General features: G+C 43.2%; 2 protein-coding genes across 4 annotated transcripts; one reads left to right on the top strand and one right to left on the bottom strand.

The window, feature by feature from the left end:
* Nucleotides 1-220: 220 nt before the first annotated feature.
* On the bottom strand, nt 221-13451 carry EME1 (essential meiotic structure-specific endonuclease 1). Of its 3 annotated transcripts, none has more exons than XM_072990603.2 (9): nt 13306-13451; nt 10942-11775; nt 10731-10858; nt 8962-9051; nt 8138-8250; nt 5655-5790; nt 3963-4078; nt 2894-3083; nt 221-472 (listed from the first exon to the last, which is right to left on the bottom strand). In XM_072990603.2, the coding sequence occupies exons 2-9, from the start codon at nt 11723-11725 to the stop codon at nt 296-298; spliced, it is 1734 nt and encodes a 577-aa protein (XP_072846704.2). In that variant the 5' UTR covers nt 11726-11775; nt 13306-13451; the 3' UTR covers nt 221-295. The 3 variants fall into 3 exon arrangements, with proteins under 3 accessions (XP_072846704.2, XP_072846706.2, XP_072846705.2); XM_072990605.2 differs by having other exon boundaries at nt 2894-3045; XM_072990604.2 differs by having other exon boundaries at nt 13201-13327.
* MRPL27 (mitochondrial ribosomal protein L27) lies at nt 13397-21466 on the top strand. The gene is made up of 4 exons (XM_020815268.3): nt 13397-13549; nt 15025-15147; nt 16779-16846; nt 21037-21466. Exons 1-4 carry the CDS (start codon nt 13486-13488, stop codon nt 21241-21243), a joined length of 462 nt encoding a protein of 153 aa, XP_020670927.1. The 5' UTR covers nt 13397-13485; the 3' UTR covers nt 21244-21466.
* Nucleotides 21467-23727: the final 2261 nt, after the last annotated feature.

Genomic DNA, 23727 nt, shown 5'->3' with positions numbered 1-23727 from the left:
CCACAGGAAATATGAACAATGTTGTTTTGTACTGGTGGGCTGATACCTTTGAGATTTAAAAAAAAAAAGTTTTCCAGAATAACTGTAGTACCATGAAAAGGAAAACAATGGTTTTGAAGCATTTTTAGCCAAGCAGAAGCAATGGATAGTACAATGTAAAAATCTCTCCAGTGATAATGGAAAAAGGTTGAAAGATTTTTTTTACACTCCAGACTGTTAATACACTTTCAGAAACTCTTTAGTTGTATTCACATTTTAAAAAATCAGTTTGTTTGTACTTAGTACATAGTTTGGGTCAACCAGTAACATCCAGGGAAAGGTCAGGATTATGTGAAGTCATCTGCAAATATATCCGTTTGGAGAGGTCTGGACCGACTCGCCTGGTAGATGCAGTCACACCATCACCTCGGCGAACAGGTATCTCTGCAAGAAGATTCTGCCGTTCCTGTTCAGACGAGCAGGCATCATAGGCCTAAATGAAGGATAGAAATGTTACTTATCACAACACTGGTTGATATTGATCAGTCAGATTAGTTCAGCAAAAACTTAATTATGCATTAATTGCCCAGTATACTCAGGCCAATGTTGAATTTTTAATTCTTCTGGAACCGATTTATTCATCTGCCTTCCACTGAAATAAATCATATTACAGTGGTGCCTCACTTGACAATTAGTTTTTTGCGATCACTATATGATGATTCAATGGGGTTTTTCCGTTTTACGATGATTGGTTCCCTGCTTCAGGAACCGATTTTTTGCTTAACGACAATCAAAAACAGCTGATCGCCGGGTTTCAAAATGGCTCCCCGCTGCGCTTTAGGACAGATTCCTCCCATTACAGGCACCGGAAAATGGCTGCCCTATGGAAGATCTTTGCTGGACGCTGAGGTATTTCACCCACTAGAACGCATTGAACCAGTTTTCAATGCATTTCAATGGGCTTTTTCATTTCGCTTGATGAGGATTTCGCTTAACAGCGATTTGAACGGAACAAATTATCGTCGTCAAGTGAGGCACCACTGTACTTTCGTGATGTTGAAGGAGGATGATACCTATAAGCTTGTAATCTAGTTATACAATGCAGCCTTTTACATTCTTTGCTAATGAAGGACCCTTGTTTCCTGCTCTCCGTCTACACCAGCGAGGGTACAGATCTCATAAGCCTATGTGCCACCATGCAAATAACTCAGGGGCAAATGGAATACCTCCTCTCTAACTCTGACTATAATGATTTTAAAAACAATCATGGGAAGACTGCAAGTGCTTACAAACAGTACAGGTGAGGTACATTGATGATAATAAAACATGGTGGGAGAAAGAATAGTACCTCTTTGTTTAATTTTTCAAAAGTATTAAAACCATTTAACACAACAGACAATAATAAGATGAAAACTCATGGTAATATTACACTTGTACAAAAACAAAAGGATTCTAACATTCTAGGTTCCACTGAAGGATTATCTGATGTGTTGCCTTGCGACCAGAGAGCCAATCCTGTAGCACAAGAAAAGGACCCAGTGGGACCTTGATGCCCACCCTAACCATCCAAAAGGATTCTGCCAAATTGTCTGGTGTAAATTTGGCACGTGTTTACATGTAGAGTCACTCTGGGGGTATTAAATAAATAAAAGGGAACCATGCAGTGTCAAGAAATATTTGAGTCTCCGTGCTTTATAACATCCTGAGTTAGCCTTTCAGACAAAGTTAGGTCCCAGACATCCTTGTACCAACTTCTGAGGACGGGTTTCCTCCATCTTTCCAACCTACTCACAAGCTGCAATGTGTAAGAATGTAAACAGTTCTTTGTGCAACAGAGCCTCATTAATGCCCCAAAAGATACCTGGTAAAGCTGCACTGGGCTTTAAATGGAAAGCGTGGTGATTCAATCTCCTGATTTATTTCTCTTGCCAAAAACACTGGGCATTCCCACCTTATATAAACAGACATTCCAATCTGCCCACATGCCCTCCAGAACTAATGTCACTGTGTTGTTGTTATTGACACAGCAGTATTCCCTTACCCCTGACAGAATAGATTGAAAAGGCTTATGAGACCAAGCTGATGCTCACTGTGCATCTGTTACTGAACAAGCCATGTTCCTATGTGGTATCTTTTATGCCCCTTGTGGAATACTCAGTAGAATTTAAACAATGTTATAGCTTGCAACTGCCAACCCCTCATCATACGTATGTAGTCTTTGACGATGAATTTGAATTTCATAAATGATCTGCTGGCTCATTCCTTCCTAGTTGTTATATTAATAACATGTTAATATTTGTGTTTCCATACCCCATTGGGACCATATGAAACTTTATCCTTAATACCGCAGGCCATCAAAAGTTTGTCTTATGGATAAAAATTCCACAGTGGTTTGACCTGCTTCTGTCCATGTCCTAAAACACGTTGTCAAAGGGGAGCTAGGTTTTTTCCCTAGCTTCATTATAGTTTCTTTGGAAGCTGTCAAGGAATAAGCTGGAACTGCATGTGTGATATTGAAAGAAACTATATGGAACCTGTAGATCAGGATCTACTTCCATTAAAAGTCTAAAAGCCCATCCTGACATGCCTTGACCTGGAGTAAACCCTGCTAAAGAAGTGGGATTTACTTCTGAACACACAGAGGATTGAGCAGTGTGTACACAAGCAATTTTCAACACTGTATTATATTTATCATTTGTAGTTCAGGAAGGCTATTCCATGAACTCTATGTACATTTAAATTACATAGATCCATAATATCAGAATAATTTACTTCTAAGTTTTGACATTCCTATGCAGAACAGATGCTTTCTTGCATAGAATCTGAGAATTGTGGTGAGAGTTTTATGGTTCATGTATACACAAATGCAATAAATCTTCATAATACAGTAGATGGTAGCAGCAGAACATCTTACCTGCATGAGTAGCAGAGGAGAAGGATATTTGGCTACAATAGCATTGGCCATCTCTAGAATGACCCGGCTGAATTGCTGAATCTGCTTCTTCCAAACCTGCAGCAACCCCTTTCCAGAGCGGTCCACCTTCATGCCCGTAACCCAGTCCCCCTCTAAACAGAAGGAGAAGCTGGTTTTGTCTCGTTCCCTTCTACAAAAGATTGAGACACATCAGAGGTGAAAAAAGAAAAGTGCAAGGCGTGTTTCTATTTGCCCACAACAGCAAAATTTCTAGAGCACTTGGAAAAGTCCACCAACGTTGACCAGAATCCCATATGTTGTCATATAACAGAAAGTCAGGCAGCTGTAATTGTTGCCCAGGCAACAAGGATTATGTGAGATGACTGCCATTCACAGTCAGGACAGCAGGATTCCCTGCCCCGCCTCCTCATCCAAAGAAGCCAGCTGCTGGAGGAGGCTCCTGACTGGACTGGAAGATCGTGTGGCAGGGAGGGAAAGAGCAATGCACACCTGCTGGTGAGCAGGAGTGCTGGTGAGGGGGTGGGGGAAACAAACGTATAGCTCCTGTGGTGCCCTGCTACATCTTAGAACAACTATAACCAATGCTTGCGTAATATTAAGTAATGCCAACACAACTACTCAAAAAGATTTCAGCCGGCATCTGATTTAAGAAACCAGGCTGCCTGACATGTTACAGCAGAAAACCAGTTACCAAATGCATACCATAGGTTAAGCTACATGATCTTTAAAAGTTTTGAAGAGTATGTGTCTTAAAGATTGTGCAAATATGCATGGAGGCCTTAAGCCCTGTTTAGTAGGGCTTTTAAAAATTTATTTATTTATTTATTTATTTATTTATTTATTTATTTATTTATTTATTTATTTATTTACAATATTTTCAGCTGCACCATTGCCAGTGGCTTCTTTTAAGCACATGGAGTCCGCACACACTGAACGTAAGGCACGGCCCTCGAGAGTGGGCAGCTTCATAGCCACATATCCTCAAGGTAAATCTGCCAAGAAGTGCTTTCAGAAGTTCTTAACCAAAACAGTTGATTTGCTCACTCACTTGAATGGTGTTTCAGCCACAGCCTTAGTAAACATTCTGGCAAAGTCACCAAACTCCTTCCAGCTCTCTAGGATTTGAACTTGGACACCCATGTGAAGCTGCAGATCCACCATAGCCTGCAAAGCAATTTTTTTTTAAAAAAAAAATAATAATAATAAAAAAACCAGTGATGAGGCAGTGCCATGACCCAAAGAGCCACAGACCACTTTGGTGCAAGTGTGCAGCATCAGTTATTCCCCTGATTAAAAGTGCAAGGGAGAGCAACTGAGAATCCTTACTTTAGTTCCTGCCCACCATGGATCTGTGAGGCCCAGGCCCTTTTGTCTACACAACCTCTTTTTTACTTAAAATACAACAATGCATTAAAGGATGAAATAATAGGGCAAATAACATACATAGCACAGTACATAGTTTTAAAAACAACTTATATATTTAAAATGTCCTTAGATATTTATATAACTTTTAACCTAAATCATCCTGCCACAAACAATTATGAGTGAAATAGAGGCATGATTGTTTTTCGGGAGATTCATATAACCAATAAAAGGAGATCATATACTGTATCATAAAAATGACATTTTTGTACTTTTGTAACTGTACAACTGTATCTGATGTGTATGTTTTTCTACTAAAGCTTGGTCCTGATCCTTCTGTGGGACTCGTCTATTATAGGGCCTTAATAACCCCAGGAGGAAATATTTACTGCCAGAATCCTACTGCTTGCCAAGATAAACTGTGTAAGTCTTGACAGCAAATTGCCACTCATCAATGAGGTGCCAGTTGTGTTCCTGGAGGCAGGTCTAGGAATATAACCACCATGATGTCGATAGCTGGCAATTTGCCATCAAGACCTATGCAATTTACCTTCTGCATACATAAACCATCAACAGGATTCTGGCATTCAAACTTCATGATTTCCAGATTTGATGACTGCCATGTGCTGTACATTTGCTGTACGCATAGCTCATTTTGAAGACTATTCAGAAACTCCAGCCAATTCAAATTACAACCATAGGGACCAAAAGGTAGGAATAAGTTTTTTCCCCCTCACACCAGCAACAAGTCAGAAACATGGCTGGCTTCCTTGGCATTTACCTTCTGTCATGCTTTTGAGTGGGATGTATCAAACTTGATTCTCTAGGTAGGATGAATGGGGGAAAATGGAATTGACACTGGACCCTTGATATCAGTATGAACACATTCTTTTGCTTTTAAAATTTTCAACAAGTAATACAGTTAAAAATTAACAAGTAGCTAAGAATCCTACACACCTGCAATGCAAACTCTGCACTACAAATGCTTATGAAGAACTGAACTTTTAGACAAGTACCAATGAGTTTCAGCTTCCACAGTCTTGCTGAATTCTGCCCCTTCCTCCTTCTGTTTAGTTTCCTTCCTCTGCTTTTCCCTTTTCTTTTTCTGTTCGGTCACTCTTCTCCTATCAACAAAGTTTCTCCTCTTCCATATACTTCCCCTCCCTGGTGCCCTTCCATTCAATACTCTTAACATTATTTGCAGGAGCTTCCTTACAATGAATGGTACAGCCACAGCTATCAGCCCACTTGGATAACGGAGACTTGCCTTCTTGGCAAGAGAAGAAGTTTAGCCTTGCTTCCCGAGAGAGAAGTTTAATTCTGACAGTGCCAGCTAGCAAACTACACCAGCACAGCACACTCCTCAAAATTCACTCACTTCTTCAACGTCTACTCGGGACAATTCTCGGACTGACTTTGGCCCTCTCGGATTTCGCTGTCTGCCCTGTTCCTGGGCTTCACTGCCATTCTGTTCTTGTTGGGGTAGTTTCTTCTGAGATTTATGCTTGTGGGAACTAAAAAAGACAAGGAATCAGTTAACGGCATGTGCTTTAGGTCCTTTCACAAGAGAGGGCTGTGTGCTGAAAAAATGAACAACACAAGGATTGCAGTGGCACTCACAAACTGTTCAGAGCCACCCTCATCCCAGTTTCCTGGCATGGCAGTCCTGTACAAAAAGATGTAAGAAACGGGAGTCCCTGCAATGCTCGTTATGGCTTTCTTCATCAGAGAGTATTTTCGGAGTTGGTAAAGTGGAACATTTTATAAGAAACAGTGGCAGCACAGTCCTGGCTACCTGGTAAGCCCCCATCTTCCCGTGGCTACCTGACAACAGTTCAAGTTGAACAAAACAATCCACCACATATTCACTTTAGCTGGGGCATGGAAAGAGGGACTAACGGCCCTTGCCTTAAGGGGAGTTGGAGTCTCCCCCTAACCTTTTAAAGGACTGATAGCCATGTTTGTTTGGAAGCAGTGAAGCCAAAGGCCCACAGATTCAAAGTCCTGTGATTTCCTGACTAGCAGGAACAATGGCTTCTTTCTTAACACCCCCTCTCGGGCCTCCTTGAGCTTAACTGCAATCTTCCCAATAGGTGGGAAAGAAATGGATTTCCTCAAGAACACTGTATTGTTGCTGTTCTTCCTGTTGTAATGCAAAGTATTTGAGGGCGATCTGATCCTGAACAGACAATCATAATACCTCAGCTCTGCAAAAGACTTGCTCCTTATTCGCTGACATTGCCCAATCCAGCTGACTGTTTTTGGACTCTTCTTGGGAAAAGCCTGGCTATGGGGACAGTCATGATGAGTACCTGCTCTTCCAGATTTGCCACAGCAGGAACAGCAGAGGTGTACATTTTAAACTAACCAAACATGAGTGAATTCTCTTAAACCAAAGTGGGGATTCTGTCCATATATTCTGAGAGAACATATTCCCCGAGTTGTAATCTTGTTGGGGGCCATCCATTTCTTTCCCTAGAGCCAGGCAGTCCTTGCTTTCAGGGAAACAACGCTTCCTTGTGGTTGGTTCTCTTGACCATTTGGATTGTTCCCTCAAATCCTCTCTTCCCAAGCCACTACACTCTCATGTGTCGTCATTTCTTTGCTGGAAGCCCTTACTTCTTCCTGGCCCGCTTCTTACAGCCAACACCTAACTGAGAAAGCAGACAGAAAGGCCAAGCGATACAGACCAGAACGCATAACGTGTGCGCATGTGTTGCTCTGCTCATGTGTTGCAGGCTGCTGCTGCACTCCATTGTCTTGAGTGGGCTGCCAGATGAAATACCAAACAAGGGAGGAAAACAGCTGAGTGTGCCACACAGTCTACTGTACGTAGCCCTTCTAAGCTAGACCACTGCTTGTCGCGAAGCCCGTGTCCTTTGTTTATTATTCCCTCACAAAGGCCCACAGGTGCCATTTCCTTTTTGGTGCCAACAGTGGATTATCTGAATCCACAATACCATTAACATATGACTGGACATTTGTCTTGTGAACAACCAAAAGGTATTTATTAAAATGAAACAGTATTTCAAACAGTATTAGAAATCTTTCAGGTGATCAAAGTTCATTGGCCTTCGCTTATCAGTTCCCTCATTACTGTACTTTGTTTCTCTCTGTTTACAGTTTCATAAACACATCACCAACCTCTCTTTCTAGCCAATTTTTGCATCTCCTCATCAGTTTCCTAACCAGTTCCTAACTGATCCCTATCTCACTGCTATCTCACTCCTATTTCTATCTGATTCCTCTCTGATCCCTGACTGCCCCTCCTTCAGCCAAGCTTCATATTTCAATTGACTCCACATCTCCAGCTCTCTCATAGGCTCATGCAAATAAGCTCTTGAGCATGAGTGGCAGGAGTGACAAGGCCAATCACCACAACTACCCTCAGACAATACTTTGGCCATCTCATGAGAAGAGAAGACTCCTTGGAAAAGACCTTGATGTTAGGAAAGTGTGAGGGCGAGAGGAGAAGGGGACGACGGAGGATGAGATGGTTGGACACTGTCATCGAAGCAACCAACATGAATTTGACCAGACTCCGGGAGGCAGTGGAAGATAGGAGGGCCTGGCGTGCTCTGGTCCATGGGGTCACGAAGAGTCAGACACGACTAAACGATCCCTCAGACTGAAAGGAGGAGCCTGCTTCATCACCACTGCTGAAAAAGTTTCAAATACCCCTCCCCTGGCATTGCCTGAGGTAGCGGGATGCGACCTTGCTCTTTGTTATCAGGCAGCAAACTGTCTTGGGCTATACAGCCAAGAGTGGAAGCCACCTTGCACTCAAAGTAGGAGGGTTTTGCTTTGGGGTACAGGAGGAGTATTCTCAAAGCTCCTTGAAATAAAAGGTAACATTCCCACCTGAAATATTTTTCTAGTTCTACAACAGCAAGTGCCAGAGTTTTCCCCGGGGCTTTCTTCATGATATTAGCAACAAAACTCTGCAAAGTCTCCACGGGTCCTTCCATGCCAACCTGGAAAAAGAAGACACACATCGGAAAGCAACACTTATAGATTTTCTTAGGCCAAAGCAAACATCCACAGCATTTAATTCACTATGCACAAACTGAATACATAACTTTCAAATATACTCACACAAACTTGTGACCTTTCAATGTCTGTGTATTCACCAGCTTCTCAGAATTAAATGAAGCATGCACAGCATGTGAAAGTCCTTATTAGCACTGACAAATTATTACTAACATGATGTTTTGTACAACAAGAATATCAATGTGTAAAATATAAACCTTGATTCCGATCTTAGCCAGAATCCTGTTTCCAAACGTGGAACATAACACAGCTCCAGGCCTGCAGTGCTTCCGATTGGTTTCTCTGATCTCCACTTTGAAGCTGCACAATCTGAAGATCTCCTTGTTTTGGCACAAAGGGCCCTTCTGCTTGTGCAAGAGATTTGCTGATTCTCCCTTGTGCAAGAAGCAGAGAAGACACAACCATGTGTGTGCAACAAGTCCTAGCACACAGGGAGGAACACAACCAGACACTGGCCCTACCTTTTAAGTTAAATGAATGAATGAATGAATGAATGAATGAATGAATAAATAAATAAATAAATAAATAAATAAATAAATAAATAAATAAATAAATAAATAAATGGGTTTTAGTGGTGGTAAGGTTTACACAAAAAGCCAAACAGTGGCTAAGTGCCAGAATTAACACAACCATACCTGTTTACTGTTACGAATCATGGTGACAAAGTCTTCTAGCAGCACCAGAACTAGAATGCTGGGTTCTTCCATCAAGTCACCACCTTCAACCTTCATACACAAAAACAAGTTTAACACAAGAGGAAGGAGAATACAGCAACAATGACTCTGGCTACTGAATGCCAGAGTCATTGGCACCATAAATTCCCCAGGGCCCGAGGTGAACAGGGAAAACCAAATTTTTTAAGTAGAAACAATCCCCAAGAAGGCAAGTGGAATGGATCTCATCCTACAGAGTTTTGACATGAAGCTAAACAAACCATGCCCAACAGGATGGCTGCAGGATCTACTTTATGTTGGCATTAACATTTCCAATGGTTTTGCAAACATAGGAAAAATCCGTACGCAACATGATGGCAGTACTGGTGACCCAGCTTGGGAAGGCCCTGAAGATCTATAATCAGCTGCCTAAAGAAGCTTAAGAAGACATAATGATCCATGCCCTTTACCGCAGCGATTGGAGAACATGTGGCCCTACAGAGATCGCTGCAAGGCAACTCTCATCAGCTATCACCAGCATAACTAAATGAGATATTTGGTACAGCAATATTTGAAAGGTCACATTGTTCCTGTTCAAATATATTTACCTAGTACGAAAAAGATGTCACAAAATCTGTTCTTTGAAAAATCATTCATTCCACAAGGCTTTTGTAAATGAGGAAAGGCCAATGTTCAAGAAACTTGCTCAAGTAACCTGTGGAATTTTGGGGTGGTTGTTCAATGTCTGTGATAAAAGATGGGAGGGGGATTTTCTTATTTTAGAACAATGAAACTGCCACAGGGACAATCCACCACCAACTAGCTGCTCCATCAGTAATGCTGACTATTTTAAGGTCACATTCTCCATTTGTTTAACATCATTGTTTCATGAAATTGACTAGATGTATGCTAGTATAGCATAGGCAATTAAGGCAGTTTGAGTTGTTGTACAGTAATTAATGTTTTCCAGGGGTACACTAATAACATAAGAACTAAGAATGCCTGTTTTCTTAAGCAGAAAGATGGCATTAAGGGGAAGTATATGCTTGAAGCATTCTATTAAAAATCATTCTGATACTGTATAAAGCTTTGAATGTGATATTTAAAAGACACAAAGGGGGTCTTTCCCTCTAATTAAATGTCTTTAGTTCAAATATTTCCAGGATGGTGGGACATTTAAAAGTTTTGTTTGCTAAATAAGGGCTTGGCTAGAGGGCTCACTTGGTGAAGGCTAAATAGGGTCAGTAAGATTGCACAAATTTAAAGGGAAAGCTTCGAATTTCTCCAAAGGGGCAGTCAGGCAGCTGCTTAATGATCTTGAGAATCTTTTCTCTTTAAAGGGAGACAGCCAGGACACCACTTTAGTTCAATACCAATGATCAGTGCTGGAGTCAAACCAAAATGGAACAATCCTATCCACACCTTAAAAATACTAGCTCCTGACAGACAGCAAGAAAGGAGCAGGTGCAAATGCTCTGGGGAGAAAGCAGTTTGTTCCAGCAATGGCATCATCTGATTGCTGGCAAAAGGAGCAAACAAGCCTGTCCCCAGAACAGACTCAAGGCCCAAGTAGTCACCCCTACATTAGATAAACCAGACCATACTTTACTTAAGGAAATGGAAAATGCCACAAATACCCCCAAAAAATTCTAATTCAAAATTTTATCAGAAAACCCTTATCATGCCACTGCATCATTATTAGCTGAGACAAAAGGTGAAAGAAACGTCTTTCTGGAAACACACTCTCATACCTGAGCAAGTCCAGTTTTCCTTCGCCAGGTGATACTGAAGGGGACAGCCTGGGTCTCAATCACACAGCTACATTCCATGGCCTGTAGAGCACTAAGCACCTGTCCACCACCTTCGACCTGGAGAAGACCTAAGAGGGGAAGAGAGGTCAAAACCCCATAGAGGTGGTGGACAATTAACTGCCTAGCAAAGCAGTGAGTATTGGGACAGTACCTGGATCCAGCACCACTTGAATGTGTTTCAGACATTCCTCTGGTCTCTGGGCCTTCTGCCGGTTGGCCAGAACCTTCCTCCTCTCTCTTTCCTGCTCCTGCAATGCCTTCTGGGCATCTCGGTCTTTCCTCCTCTGCAGGGCAGCCTGGCGAGCTTGCTCAAGCTCTTCTTGGCTCCGTTTTGCATTTGTCTGAACAGGGAAGGGTTTCAGGCTGATCTGCGTCACCTGATGGGTGACATTTTGCACTGGGCAGTCAGAGAGACAAACTGAAGGTTGGTCCAAAGCTTGCTTTGTGGGTTCCCATGAAGGCAGGTCCTCATCACTCTCTGACAACTCCCATGTTCCGGGCGCAGCTCTTCTCTGAGCCTCCGGGCCCCTGGGGAGTGACGGCTGTAAGCCACCGGGGGCTGCTTCCTCATTACTGGAAGACACCTTGCTGCCTCCAGCGGAGTCTTGGGAGCGCTGTTCTTGGATTCTAGTAAACGAAGTACCAGCTACAGATGGTTGGGTGGCTGGAAGCTTCTTCTTAAGCCTTTCCACCAAAGGGATGATTTCCTCCTCCTCACTTTCGCTGCTGAGTAGCACCACCACCTTTCTACCAGGGGCCGCCTCAGTTGAATCCTGAGCCCCTCGAGGCTTTTTCCATGCAGGAGAAGAAATGGAGGAACCCTCAGAGTCTGAGTTGCAGAGCACAACCACTCCACCCTCTTCAGGAGGCTGTTTGATTAGACTATGGAAGGCTGGTAGCTCTTCACCATCACTCTCATCCAGCTCTGGGAACATGGTGTTGAGGTCCCACTTCTCAAGTAGGGCTCATGAAGGTAAGACAGTATCTATGGAACAGAACCAAAAACAGCAGCTATTATGCTTTATGGTCACTGTGTCAACTTCAAAAGGCAGCAGGAGAAACCACACAGCATCACCTATATCTAATTCCTACAGAACTTCCCGTCATCATTCACCACGGAACCTCCCGTACAGTCACCACTATCTTTTTAATGCTTATTTTAAGTTACGTTATTCATTTTATTTATTTAAATTATTCACAAACCTCCTTTTAGGCCAAACTGTTCTCAAGAGGAATTCAATGTAATATCTTCTACTGTACTATACAATCAAGCCACATAATTACAGTACTTAAAAAAGTGGCCGGGGTGTGGGAAGAGCCAGCAACAGATCATCAAAAGACCTCACAAAAAAGAAAGATTTAGACACATCATCCTCATATATCTCAGCTGCAAATTAAGAAACTGGCATAGGTATTTGCTAATCTGGCATGCCACAGCAAATACCTAAGCCAATTTCTTTACTAGTAGCAATTCAGAACTGACATTTACGGTGATGGAGTTATGCTGGTGCAAATTTCTACTGGATTCTGGCTGATGATTCCTGAGTATACCGTAAAAACCCATGGCATGTAAATCTGTGATGCATTTCTTCATTGCCCTAATGCATACATGCTTGGATAGTACTGGTCCCGAATGCCTATATACATGTACCTGGGAGTAAATCTCATTTGAACTCCAGGGCATATTTCTTGAGATGTACAAGACTGCACCAGAAAACATGTGCACACCTTTAGACTATAATCTATGCACACTTACCTAGGAATATTGACAACTAATCAGAGTGGGTTTTGCTTCTTAGTATCTATAAAATATGTATGACTGCTCTGAATAAATCTGCACAGAACTGCTCTGTAAAATCAAATATACAAAATACAGTAAGACAATTCTATACCTCACTGATAAATTACCCACTTTGTGCCATTTGAAAATACATTGCTTTAGATAACGAACTAGTGTATATACTGTATTTCACTTCCCACCACTCCCCAAAAATATAGAAGACTTACTTGCAATATGGGTTAACCATATTGAGTTAATTAACTCATATTACAGGCAAGTATCTTAGATTTTTCTACTGGAATATTCTCTTTTAAAATCCCAATGGCCATGGATGACTTGTGAATTGGGACATGGGAACGACTTCCCCAAAATTTCAAAGGGGTGCCCCCTACTCGGAGCTGTCACTCTTCCCCCCCCCCATAATACACACAGCACAATTCACTTATTGTTGAAAATAAACGAAGTAGAACTCATTTCATTTTCAAGCTTTTCCCCCTAATGTATATTGCAAGCGCTGACACGAAGGCCGAAAGCGGGTGAGACGAAGCAGCCACAGAAGCGAGCTCGGACTATCGTGTACAAGAAAACCGCGGGACCTGGACAGAAAGAAGAGGCTTCCTCTGAGCTTACACGAAGTGCCATTCCTAGCACTCCAGTGCCAGGAATCCCAAGGGCAATTCATGGCCGCCCCCTGGGAACAAGGAAGGCTTTCGCCCAGGCTTGAGCAAGACCCACCGCCTCAAATATGAACCGCCCGCTCCTCGCTTCGGCCGCTTTTCTCCGACACAAACGTTTCCGAGACCAGCGGCCACCATTTCATATCCGCCGCCGCGGCCTCCCCCTCTCCGGATCCGGAAGCTTCCTGCAGGCGGACTAGGAGGGAGGCGGCCTTTGCCGAGGCGAGCGGGAGGCTGAATGGCGGCGGCGGCGGCGCTCGTTGCGCGGCTTTTCCCTTTACCGGGAGCGGCCGGCGGGAGCCGTAAGTCGGGGTGGCCCCGGGGTGTGCGTGTGCGGGTGTGTGCGTAGAGAGAGTGACCCCTTTGGGGGTGCGTGTGTGTGTGCGGATGATGATGGCTGAGCCGTGATAGGAATGAAGGAGGAGGTGGAACGTTCTCCCCGCTAATGAATCCCGAGCAGTCGCTTCTCTCTCGCCTTTCAAATTGGCTGCTTCGGTCCTCTGGGCGCTTAGTGGGGAAGCACGTCCACCCAGCTGTAATGGGTTTTATAGGCGGAGGCAAGCGGGCCTGCTCCGAATTGGAGCCAGGCAGTAAGGCCGGAAAGCGGAGTTGGGGGGGGGGGGGGTTGAGTAGGTCGGTTGGAGAGCGAAAACCTTCCGGAGGGTAGTTGAAGCGGTGGCACCAGAAAGAGACCCCAGAGAGACCTGCTGACTCGAGAAGGAATATTCCGAAGGAATGTGAACGTCTGAATGTGTAACAGCAGGAGCGGCTCTCGCCTCCGAGATGATGCAAATTAGTTTTCTGGCCTTGGAGCCTGGATTTAAGAATGGGATTCTTTTAAAACCGGCTTTTACAAAACATGGAAAAGACCGCCTCTCAACAACATTAACTAGGTCTTAAATGACTGCATTGCTCTGAAGTCTGCTCCTGGTCTAAAATGCATTCAGCATCTTTAGAAAACGAGGCACACCAGGAGAAGGGAATGGAGAGTTCCACAGTGGCTGGAGACCGAAGGAGTTCTTGAGGGGCAGCTGCTGGTGGAGGATCTCTTAGAGATGGCAGCAGTGACGCTCAAGCTGACTGTTACTAGTACTGTGCAGAGGGCACTGAAGAACCGTTTCTGAATATTTGACACCTTAACAACCCTATGGCAAAGCAATCCAACAGGAAGCAAAAGATGGTGCTGGAAGATGAGCATCCCAAGTCAGAAGCCACCAAATCACTGACTGTTCAAATAGCTAAATAGGCAGCATGACTTCAGTGTCATGTCATTTTTCTCCTTCCTGCTTTTTATAACATTTTGTGTGATGAAGCAAACAGGAGATTTTGAAAGCAGCTTGCCTTTTGTATTCTAAAAAAGTTATGCAGCTTTTAAATTTTTTCTTATTGCCAGCTGGGCTGCCTTTGGTAAGTCTTCAGATGGTTATCTGAGAACCTCCTTGAAGAGTGGTGTGGTGTTCTCTTGTGCCCCATGGAAATGATTTCATTTTGCACCAAAGAAACAACTCTCCTACTCGCTTTGTAAATATAAGAGTAAGCAATTCTGCATTTTCTAAAGAAAAAAAGCTGCTTGTATTGAGAGGCAATTGCAAAAGCAGTTATTTGGGCTCGCAGCAAAGTTAAGTTTTGAACTGAGTACTGCCAGCTCATAACTTATGCTCTTCATTACATCTTTGATGATTGAACTTTTTCTTTTTGGTCTGAGACTATCTTTTCCCAGTTTAAATATGTCAGTTCTGAACAGTTTTATATCTCCCTCTGTTTCTTTCTAACACAGTTTTGCCTGTTCCCGTGCTGAATGCAGTTGCAGTGAGGTTTGTAGCCAGTAATCGTGGAAAGAAATCCCTAAATAATCCTCGGAGAAGAGCTGCAAGACATTCTGGGCTCAAAAAACATGACGGTAGGTCACTCAGTCTCATGCAAGTGTGTCCTAGCTCACACCTTGGTTATAACATGCAGGCTTTTTCCAAGAAGTTGGATATTATGGGTGACTCTTACGAGAATGGCCAACAAGTCACAGGACCAAGTTAATAACCTGCAGGATTCCTTGATTAGTGAAGGATGTCTAATTCAAACCAGTTGCCCAGAAGGGAGAGCCTCAATTAGCTCAAGGAAAGGGAGGCATGATAAATTGCATAACACATTGTTCTGTAAGGTTTATATATTTGGCCTATTTGATGTCATCAGCTCTCTCTTTTAGCAAACTCGGTGGGTGCGTGCAGCAAGGTGGGCAGCCAAAACAGACCCATTTAAATTATTTATACTCTGTCTTTCTCCTCAAGAGGACCCAGGTTTACAGTGTATCAGAGAGAAGGGTGTGACCAATGGTTGTGGTAGAGGCAAAGCTGAAAGATCATGGAGGAGATTAGGAGAAGATTTCACTTCTCCACATGCAGAAATCCTGAAAGAGGCTGTTCTCCCTTCATGACTGCCAACAGCATCACAAAAGTGTTCCCCCCCCCCGACCTTTTAGCCAGATGATCACAGAGATGAGCATACAGGGCTGCTGTGGGCTGGTTATGAACCGTGTTTCACAGAGAAAGGTGAACCAAAAACAAACAAAACCAAAAAACAAAAACAAAAAACAAACCCAAGCCCTTCTTAGTAGCAACACAGTAGGAACAAATGTTAGAAACGGTAATGTAGGCCCATGACCTACATTTGATGGTGATGAGAGTGGCGGAAGCAAGTTAGGGAAGACTGTTAATACTTGCTTTGTAGACGTGTCTGTGCTTTTTGACACAATGTGGTGAGGCAGACAAGTCCCTCCCATGCAATCCTACTGAATGGGAAGCGTGTTGCTTAACTAGGCCCAGATCTCCATACATATAAAATATTTCCATGCTGTAGTCCTTACTCCCCCTGCCATCTGTAGCACGTGGTTGCTTCCACTGGTTTCCATGTGACCATTTATTCATCATTCCCGGTTGCTTTGAGGGAGAACAAAAAAATGACCCCTTCCTCCTAAGAAACCTCCTAAGGTTTCTCCAGGCTTCTGGCTTGTAAATTAAATAGCAAGAACACATTGAATTATTCTGATTTGGATTCTGGATATTTGCTGTCAGGCATTTGACTCATTTCCGTCTTGGAATATTAAGTAAAAATATTTGGTTCCTGCCCTGCATCACATTCTACATTGTCAGAGGATATTCAATGAATTGGGTTGCAAGTCATGAAAACAAAATGAATAGGCTAGGCTTGGCCTGGGAAGATGTGAAAAAGAAAATACTTATGGGCATGTGCAGAGTACCTTTTCTTTGTGCTGTGCAACCACATGCAGCCAGGATGTGAAATCAAGAGGGAATGGGTTCTGTGTGTGAGTCTCTGGTCTGTCATTTTAAACATCAAAAAAATTACTTCCTAATTGGCATAATTTTGAGTCATCTGCAGTGGGTACTACTTCATAAAGAAGAATGATGCAGAAGGCTTATTTTTTTTCTCTGTGGGGCAAACCATATTGAGCTTGCTTGCAACCATAAGGAAAGGTTAGCTGGTTTTTGATGTCCCTGATTTGGTCCATCGTTTTTGCAGGAGAGTTTGTTCATGCGGGAAACATACTGGCGACACAAAGACTGATCCGCTGGCACCCAGGCGCTCATGTAAGTCACTTCGGTATTCTCAACAGACAATGCCACAAGTTTTCTGGAGAAATTTTGCATGGGAGAATTTTCTGGAAAGTGTTCTAATATTCAAAATAGAATATGATCTAGGTTAGATTGTTTGTCTTATATTTGCTAAACAAAAAATTTAATGTCCTAACAGTCCATAAATATTTGAATAAAGATATACAAAGTGGGGAGAAGGCACACAGTGTGCTTAAAATATTATTTTCAAATAAAACTTTGCATAGAAATTACTTTCCTTATCATATATATCTTGCTATACTTTTATACCCCAGCAAACTTTCCCTATATAATTTGTTTAGATTTAATGGAAAAAGGCACTGACAAGGGTTGACACACTGAATTTAGCATGCCCCAAAACTGTGCATGTTCTTCAGTGGTTATCTGCTTGCCTACTTCAAAAAGACTTAAGAACACGGCATTTGGGTGTTTCCTTGTTATAACTGAGCAGCACCTGCATCAGAAAGAAAAGCTGCACAGCCATGGATTAAATGGAATTTGGCTTCAGGGAGTTTTCTTCAGTTTCGTGCATCTGAATAGTATAAGGGTATATTGGAAAGAGCGCACAAACTCAGATCAGAAGTGGATTGGAGCAATAGTTGCACTGACCTGGAGCAGGAAATTTTTGGCTGAAATCTTGCTTAATGTAGTAAGTTGCGCTGCAGTAGGCTCATCAAATTGTGTGTGTGTGTGCGCATGCGCGCACACACCGAGCCCTCCATTAAGTTCTGTTTCAAATGGACCGATTCTAATTGTGACTTACTATGCTAAAGTAAGTTGCAACTAAAGTAGGCCCATTTGAATCAGTGGAATTTATGTAGAAGTTGACTCATCCAATCCACACTGTTTTGATGGGGCTACTCTAGTGCAACATATTAGATTAGTAAGGAACAGGATTTCAGCCTACAAGCAGTCTTCACAGTTACCATGTAATTGGGAGATAAGTAAAGGTAAAGGTTCCCCTTGACATTTAGTCCAGTCGTGTCCGACTCTAGGGTGCAGTGCTCATCCCCATCTCCAAGCTGTAGAGCCAGCATTTGTCCATAGGCAGTTTCTGTGGTCACGTGGCCAGCGCGACTAGACACGGAACGCGGTTACCTTCCCACCAACGTGGTACCTATTTATCTACTCACATATACTGTACATGCTTTCGAACTGTTAGGTTGGCAGGAGCTGGAACAAGCGATGGGAGCTCACTCCGTCGCGTGGATTTGATCTTACAACTGCTGGTCTTCTGACCTTGCAGCAAAGAGTCTTCTGGGGGTTAAACCACAGCGCCATCACGTCCCAATTGGGAGATACAGACATCCAACTTGTTGTTGTTATGTGCTGTAGTCACCCTTGATTTATGGCAACCCCATGAATGAGTGATCGCCAAAATGCCCTGTCCTCAACAGCCCTGCAACTCAAGCCTGCAGGTTCCTTTAGGAATCTTAAAGAACAGTGATCTTCTGGAATTCTATGGTGCACTCCAGTAGCCAGTATATATCTGCAACTTGATCTCTAGTGCCCTTTTCTTTTTGAAATCCAACTTGAACATCAAACATTTCTCACTCCATATAAAATTAAATGTTTTTGTTGCAACATCTTGCTTGCATAGGAGATTGGTACAACAGTCCTGTATTTGCCACACTCCTTGACATCTCACGCTTTGGGGACTGTAATATATACAGTGGTGCCTTGCTTAACGAGTGCACCGTATAGCGATGTTTCCGTATAGCGATCCCTTTTTCGGGATCGCTATACGGAAACATACCCGATCTTCGCAATGGGGAAAACCCGCATTGTGAAGATTGGGTATTGCGGCGGCCATTTTGGAGCCGCCGAACAGCTGATCGGCGGTTCCAGAATGGCCGCCGGAAGCCCAGAAATGGCTGCCGGCAGCCGTTTTCGCGCCCTGCCCTCGCTTAGCGAAGGCGCGAAAATGGCTGCCAGCACCTGGAATCCTCGCTGAACGGGTAAGTAACGAAGGTATTGGAACGCATTAAACGAAGTTTAATGCGTTCCAATACCTTTCCCCTACCCGTTTAGCGATGATTCCGTATAGCGAGGGTTAATCCGGAACGGATTAACCTCGCTATACGGGGCACCACTGTATATTAAAAATTTCATGTTTTGTCTTCCTTATTTGTTGACACATTCTTGTTAGGATTTTTCGTTACAGATTCAATCTCTGTAGTTGTCAGAAGTTCTATCATTCTTCACCTAGGTTTCAATTTCCCTTTGATTTCTTGCCTCTTACGGTAGAGAACTCGCTTTTTCACTATTGTTGTTCTGTTTCTTGGCATTGGTCATTGTAATAATCTTTGTGTCTTGTTGTTGTGATAGTTGTTTAAAAGTGGCATTCTAAATTCTGGCCTTACTAGTGCCACCTTTACTTTTTGCTTCTTGATTGTCCTTAATAATTTAATTTTTTTCTTTTTACTACACAAATAGTCCTTTTTTGCATTTCTCCATAACAATATATCTGGTTTGGATTTACAGTTCTTCTGGTTTACAATTGAATTTAGAAATGCATATCTGTTCTTCATGTGATCATAAAGTTTTGGCACTGTGATTCTTTTAGTGTTCTTTTTCAGCTTTATTCTAATTTTTGATATTAACAATTTGTGGTTAGTACTACAATCTGCCCTTGGTTTTGTTGTGGCAGACAGAATATTTATTTATTTCATTTATTTGTTTTATTTATAGGCCACCATTCTTCTGATAAGGGGACCCAAGGTGGCTCATGCTGTTAAAGAGCACAGTGGAAAAGCATCTATGCTTAATTTTTCTGTGTCTATTTGATTTTTATATCGGGGATCTGGTGATGTCCATGAGTACAGTCATCTGTTCAGTTTCCTGAAGCATGTAGTTACAATAAACAAATTGGTAATTTGGTTGTTGTGGGTTTTTCGGGTTGTTGTCTGAAGATGCCAGCCACAGAGACTGGAAGAACAACCTTCAGAACACGGCCAAAGACCCCGAAAAACCCACAACAACCATTAGATCCTGGCCGAGAAAGCCTTCGCGAATACAAATTTGTAATTTCACAGAATTCTCTGTCATTCTACCACTTTGTTCTAACTCCTGGGCCATATTCTCTAACATTTGTTCTTTTGTTTCCTGCTAGTTTTTCAATACATTTCCTGTAACCCTGAAATGCCCCAATTAGAGCAAGGTGCAGAATGGTGGGTCACGGGTAGAACCCATTACCTGCTGCACTCCATGGGCCACAGACACTGGGATCACCTCTGTATACCAAAATACAGTGGTGCCTCGCATAACGAGTGCATTGTTTAACAACGAATCCGCATAGCGATCTATTTTTTGGGATCGTCAATGCGATCGCATTGCAATGTTTTAATAGCCTAAACATCGCATTGCGATGATCGGTAAGCGTTTCGCTTACCGATCTTTGCATTGCGATGTTTGCGGAACAGCTGATCAGTGGTTCCAAAATGGCCGCTGGGTGCCCCAAATGGCCGCCGCAACCATTTTCGCGCGATTTCCTCGCTTACCGAGGCGGCGAAAATGGTGGCGCTATGGAGGATCTTCGCAGAACAGTGAGTTTTCGCCCCATAGGAACGCATTAAACGAAGTTTAATGAGTTTCTATGGGGTTCCCCCCCCCGCATCGCGATGTTCCTGGATAGCGACGATTAATCCGGAACGGATTAACGTCGCTATGCGGGACACTACTGTAATCGGGTAGCTATAACCAGGGTTCCAGCAGCCTAACGGAAGTGGTGGAAAGAGAAGTCTTCTGTTTTTGCTGCTAGTGAACAGTGTAAACCACAAGAAGCTATGTTCTGCCCATCCTTCCATTATAAGACATATTGTTAGTCAGCAGATTGGTCATCAATTATGACCCAGATAGAGGAGAAATGGAGAGATGATCTGACAGGAATAGTGAACAGAAAAGATGAACACCACTAGTTCAGTAATGCTCATTTACCAGTATGGTTTTATATGGTGATTAAGGCGGATGAAGGGATGGCATTGTGTGCTATCATTGCCCGTCTGTCGTGTCCTTGTGAGCAAACTCCTCATGGCTATCAAACTAGTTGCAGCCTTGGGTTGAGGTACCTGTGCACTGATCAGAGGGCTGACATTAACTCTTGGACATTGTGTGTACTCTGCCCTCGATGCTACTTTTCTAACTGCTCTTTTGTTTTCCTTTAACAGGTGGGAATTGGCCGAAATAACTGTCTGTATGCGCTGGAAGATGGGGTTGTGAGATTCACCAAGGAAGTGTATGTGCCACATCCCCTTAGTAGGCAAAGCTCGGAAGTGATCTGCAACTTACCTAGAGGAGCTGTGCTGTATAAGACTTTTGTCAATGTAGTTCCCAAAAACGAGGTGGGGAGTTTCAAGTTGGTCGACATGCTCTGAGCCTTTATGTCTCCAGGATGACCACAAGGAACCGCTTCGGTGGATCCCCAAATCTAGCATGGGTCATTCCACTGTTGTTCTGTATGACTTTTGCTCAGTTTATCTGCTGTCGCTGGCTGATGTTCGGCAGTGAAGGAGTTCGCGGAGCATCCTCCCGAGTAAATACACTTGAGATATGTTCTGGGCATCTCTAATGAAATAAAAATTGTTTTCCAAAAGGGAATGGCAGTGCTGTTTTTGTTTAGAGGAGGAGGAGGAGGTTTCAGGCTAACCTCTCCATAAGTCTGTTCTTGGAGTGGGTGTTAGACCCAATCCAAGGAGAGGTGGATTTAGATATTTCAACTTGACAGTGACGTGCTTGAGATGTTATGATGTTCAAGGATGCTCAAAGGATTTTGCATTATATGCATGCATTATAATTTCTGAGTCTTTCACATAACTGGATACAGTTTGTCCTTGTTTCAGTAAAACGAAACTTTGCAGTGGTGATGTCAACTACAGGCTACATAAGACTGCTTGAAAGGCATTTCAGCAGAAGGTGCCCCAGCCTGTTTATTCTGCCTGCTAACATCCTGTTTTGAGGCTTTGTGGGAAATAAATGTATCAACTATAAATTCAGTTGCAGGACACCTTTTGGACTGTTTGCATGTGTTTAAATCCCATTATTGCAACATCCCAAACAGTAAACTTAGTTAACAAGGAAAATACCAGTCTAATTAATAAGAGCGGGGGGGGGGGGGGTAAAGCATCTCCAGTTTGAAACAGCCTTCCCACAAGTCATCCCCTCCAAATATATTGGCTTGCAACCTCAGTCACCCATCATCTGCAATTGGAGGAACAGGCTTGTGGGAGGATGCTCTACAGCAGTGGTTCTTAACCTTTGTTACTCGGATGTTTTTGAACTGCAACTCCCAGAAACCCCAGCCAGCACAGATGGTGGTGAAGACTTCTGGGAGTTGCAGTCCAAAACTCCTGAGTAACCCAAGGTTAAGAACCAGTGCTCTACAGGAGGTATGCAGAACATGTGGCTCCATTCATGCTGTTGAACTGCACCTCCCAGCATTCCTCGCCACTGGCTGTTCTGCTTAGGGCAGATGGGAACGAGTCCAACAGACCCAGAGGGGCACATAAATCCCTCATATTATTCCATTGGGAAGTTGAGGTGGGATAACACCAACACACTAAATTGCCCGTTTTTGTTGTTCACAGTTCATATAGGGGCTCTTCTCAATCTTAAAAAAATAAATTCAAAACCCGTTTTGAAGTTCAGCAGCGCTGGCCAGTTTTACAGCCCTTCCAAGAGTGAAATTGTACATATAGAACACTGTCATATAGTGCATGCCAGAGTAAATACATAGCCAACAAGCACTGGTGTGGTTTGTTGACTGTGGTCTACTCCATAGACTCTACTGAGATGGAAAGCAGATGGTAGCATAGGAGCCTTGGGGCCATGCAGTTGCTGGCCCTGTGGACCTTCCCACTTCCATCCCCACAGGCAGTAAACCCTGTCTGCCTGGCCCTGCATCTTCTATTGTATCATATGCAATCAGACCCACTTTCAACATCTGCTTGTTATTACCTTGAGTCAGTTGTATCTGAATGATCAGCCCCTTGTATTTTCTTTTTTTTTAGGTGTTAAGGAAGTGTTACCATTTGTAACTTTGTAGCTGCAATAATAGACACAGAAGACTCTTAGCCAGGGATGGTGGATGTACAGCCTAACACAGGGGTTTCAAACATGCGGCCTGGGGGCCATTTACGCCCCCCCAGATGATAGTTTGAGGCCCCCACCTTGCCTGCCGCCCCAAAGCACCCACACATCCTCTGCTGTCAAGAGTTTTAAAAAAAGCCAATTAAGAGTGGCTTGAATATAAGATCAATACAGGTTTAAGTTTATATATTGACAATTAATGTACGTTAATTATTGGAGGCTATGTAGTCAGAATTATATATCAAATGGATTTGGCCCAAAGATTAAGTAGGGGAATATGGTACATGCAGTCAGTAATGTATGTTAAATGGATATATGGAAAATTTTCTCCCCAATTATGTGTTTTGTGTGTATTTTGTATGTCTGTTTGCGTCATTAATTAATAATAAAAAAAGAGTAAAAAAAAAGCCTTGCCTTGCTCGCCAGCTCTCTCCCAAAACAGCACCTCTTGCACCCTCCATCCAGAACTGCAGCCTGCCAGCCAGCCCACCTGTCTGCCGGCTAAGGAAACTCCTGGGCGGCTTCCTCGGGCTCTTGCTCCGCTTGGCGGAAAATCTGATGTGGCCCAGCCTCACTGAGACTCTGCCTCCAGCGGCCCCCAGGTAAATTGAGTTTAAAACCTCTGGCCTAACAGATGTTGTTGGGCCACAACTTGCAACATTCCTCAGTATTGGTCATAGCTGCTAACCCTAGTTAACATTTTGTCTGATGCGTTCCTGATGGGATAAATCCTGGATGCAACAGTGGCTGAAATCTTGCTGGTTAACTTAGTG

This window comes from Pogona vitticeps, chromosome 2 (assembly GCF_051106095.1).
Source record: "Pogona vitticeps strain Pit_001003342236 chromosome 2, PviZW2.1, whole genome shotgun sequence".
Taxonomy (NCBI): Eukaryota; Metazoa; Chordata; class Lepidosauria; order Squamata; family Agamidae; genus Pogona; species Pogona vitticeps.
Note: the sequence above shows the minus strand (reverse complement) of the source record. Positions and strands in the feature narration are given on the sequence as shown.

Coding starts and splice junctions, on each gene's coding strand:
- EME1 (XM_072990603.2), bottom strand. CDS start 11,725: ATGTTCCCAGAGCTGGATGAGAGTGATGGTGAAGAGCTACCAGCCTTC. Junction 9,052..10,730: donor GGAAAACTGGACTTGCTCAG/GTATGAGAGTGT, acceptor TTGTGTATGAAG/GTTGAAGGTGGTGACTTGAT. Junction 4,079..5,654: donor CCCGAGTAGACGTTGAAGAA/GTGAGTGAATTT, acceptor ATTGCTTTGCAG/GCTATGGTGGATCTGCAGCT.
- MRPL27 (XM_020815268.3), top strand. CDS start 13,486: ATGGCGGCGGCGGCGGCGCTCGTTGCGCGGCTTTTCCCTTTACCGGGA. Junction 13,550..15,024: donor GGGAGCGGCCGGCGGGAGCC/GTAAGTCGGGGT, acceptor TTTCTAACACAG/TTTTGCCTGTTCCCGTGCTG. Junction 16,847..21,036: donor GCTGGCACCCAGGCGCTCAT/GTAAGTCACTTC, acceptor TTCCTTTAACAG/GTGGGAATTGGCCGAAATAA.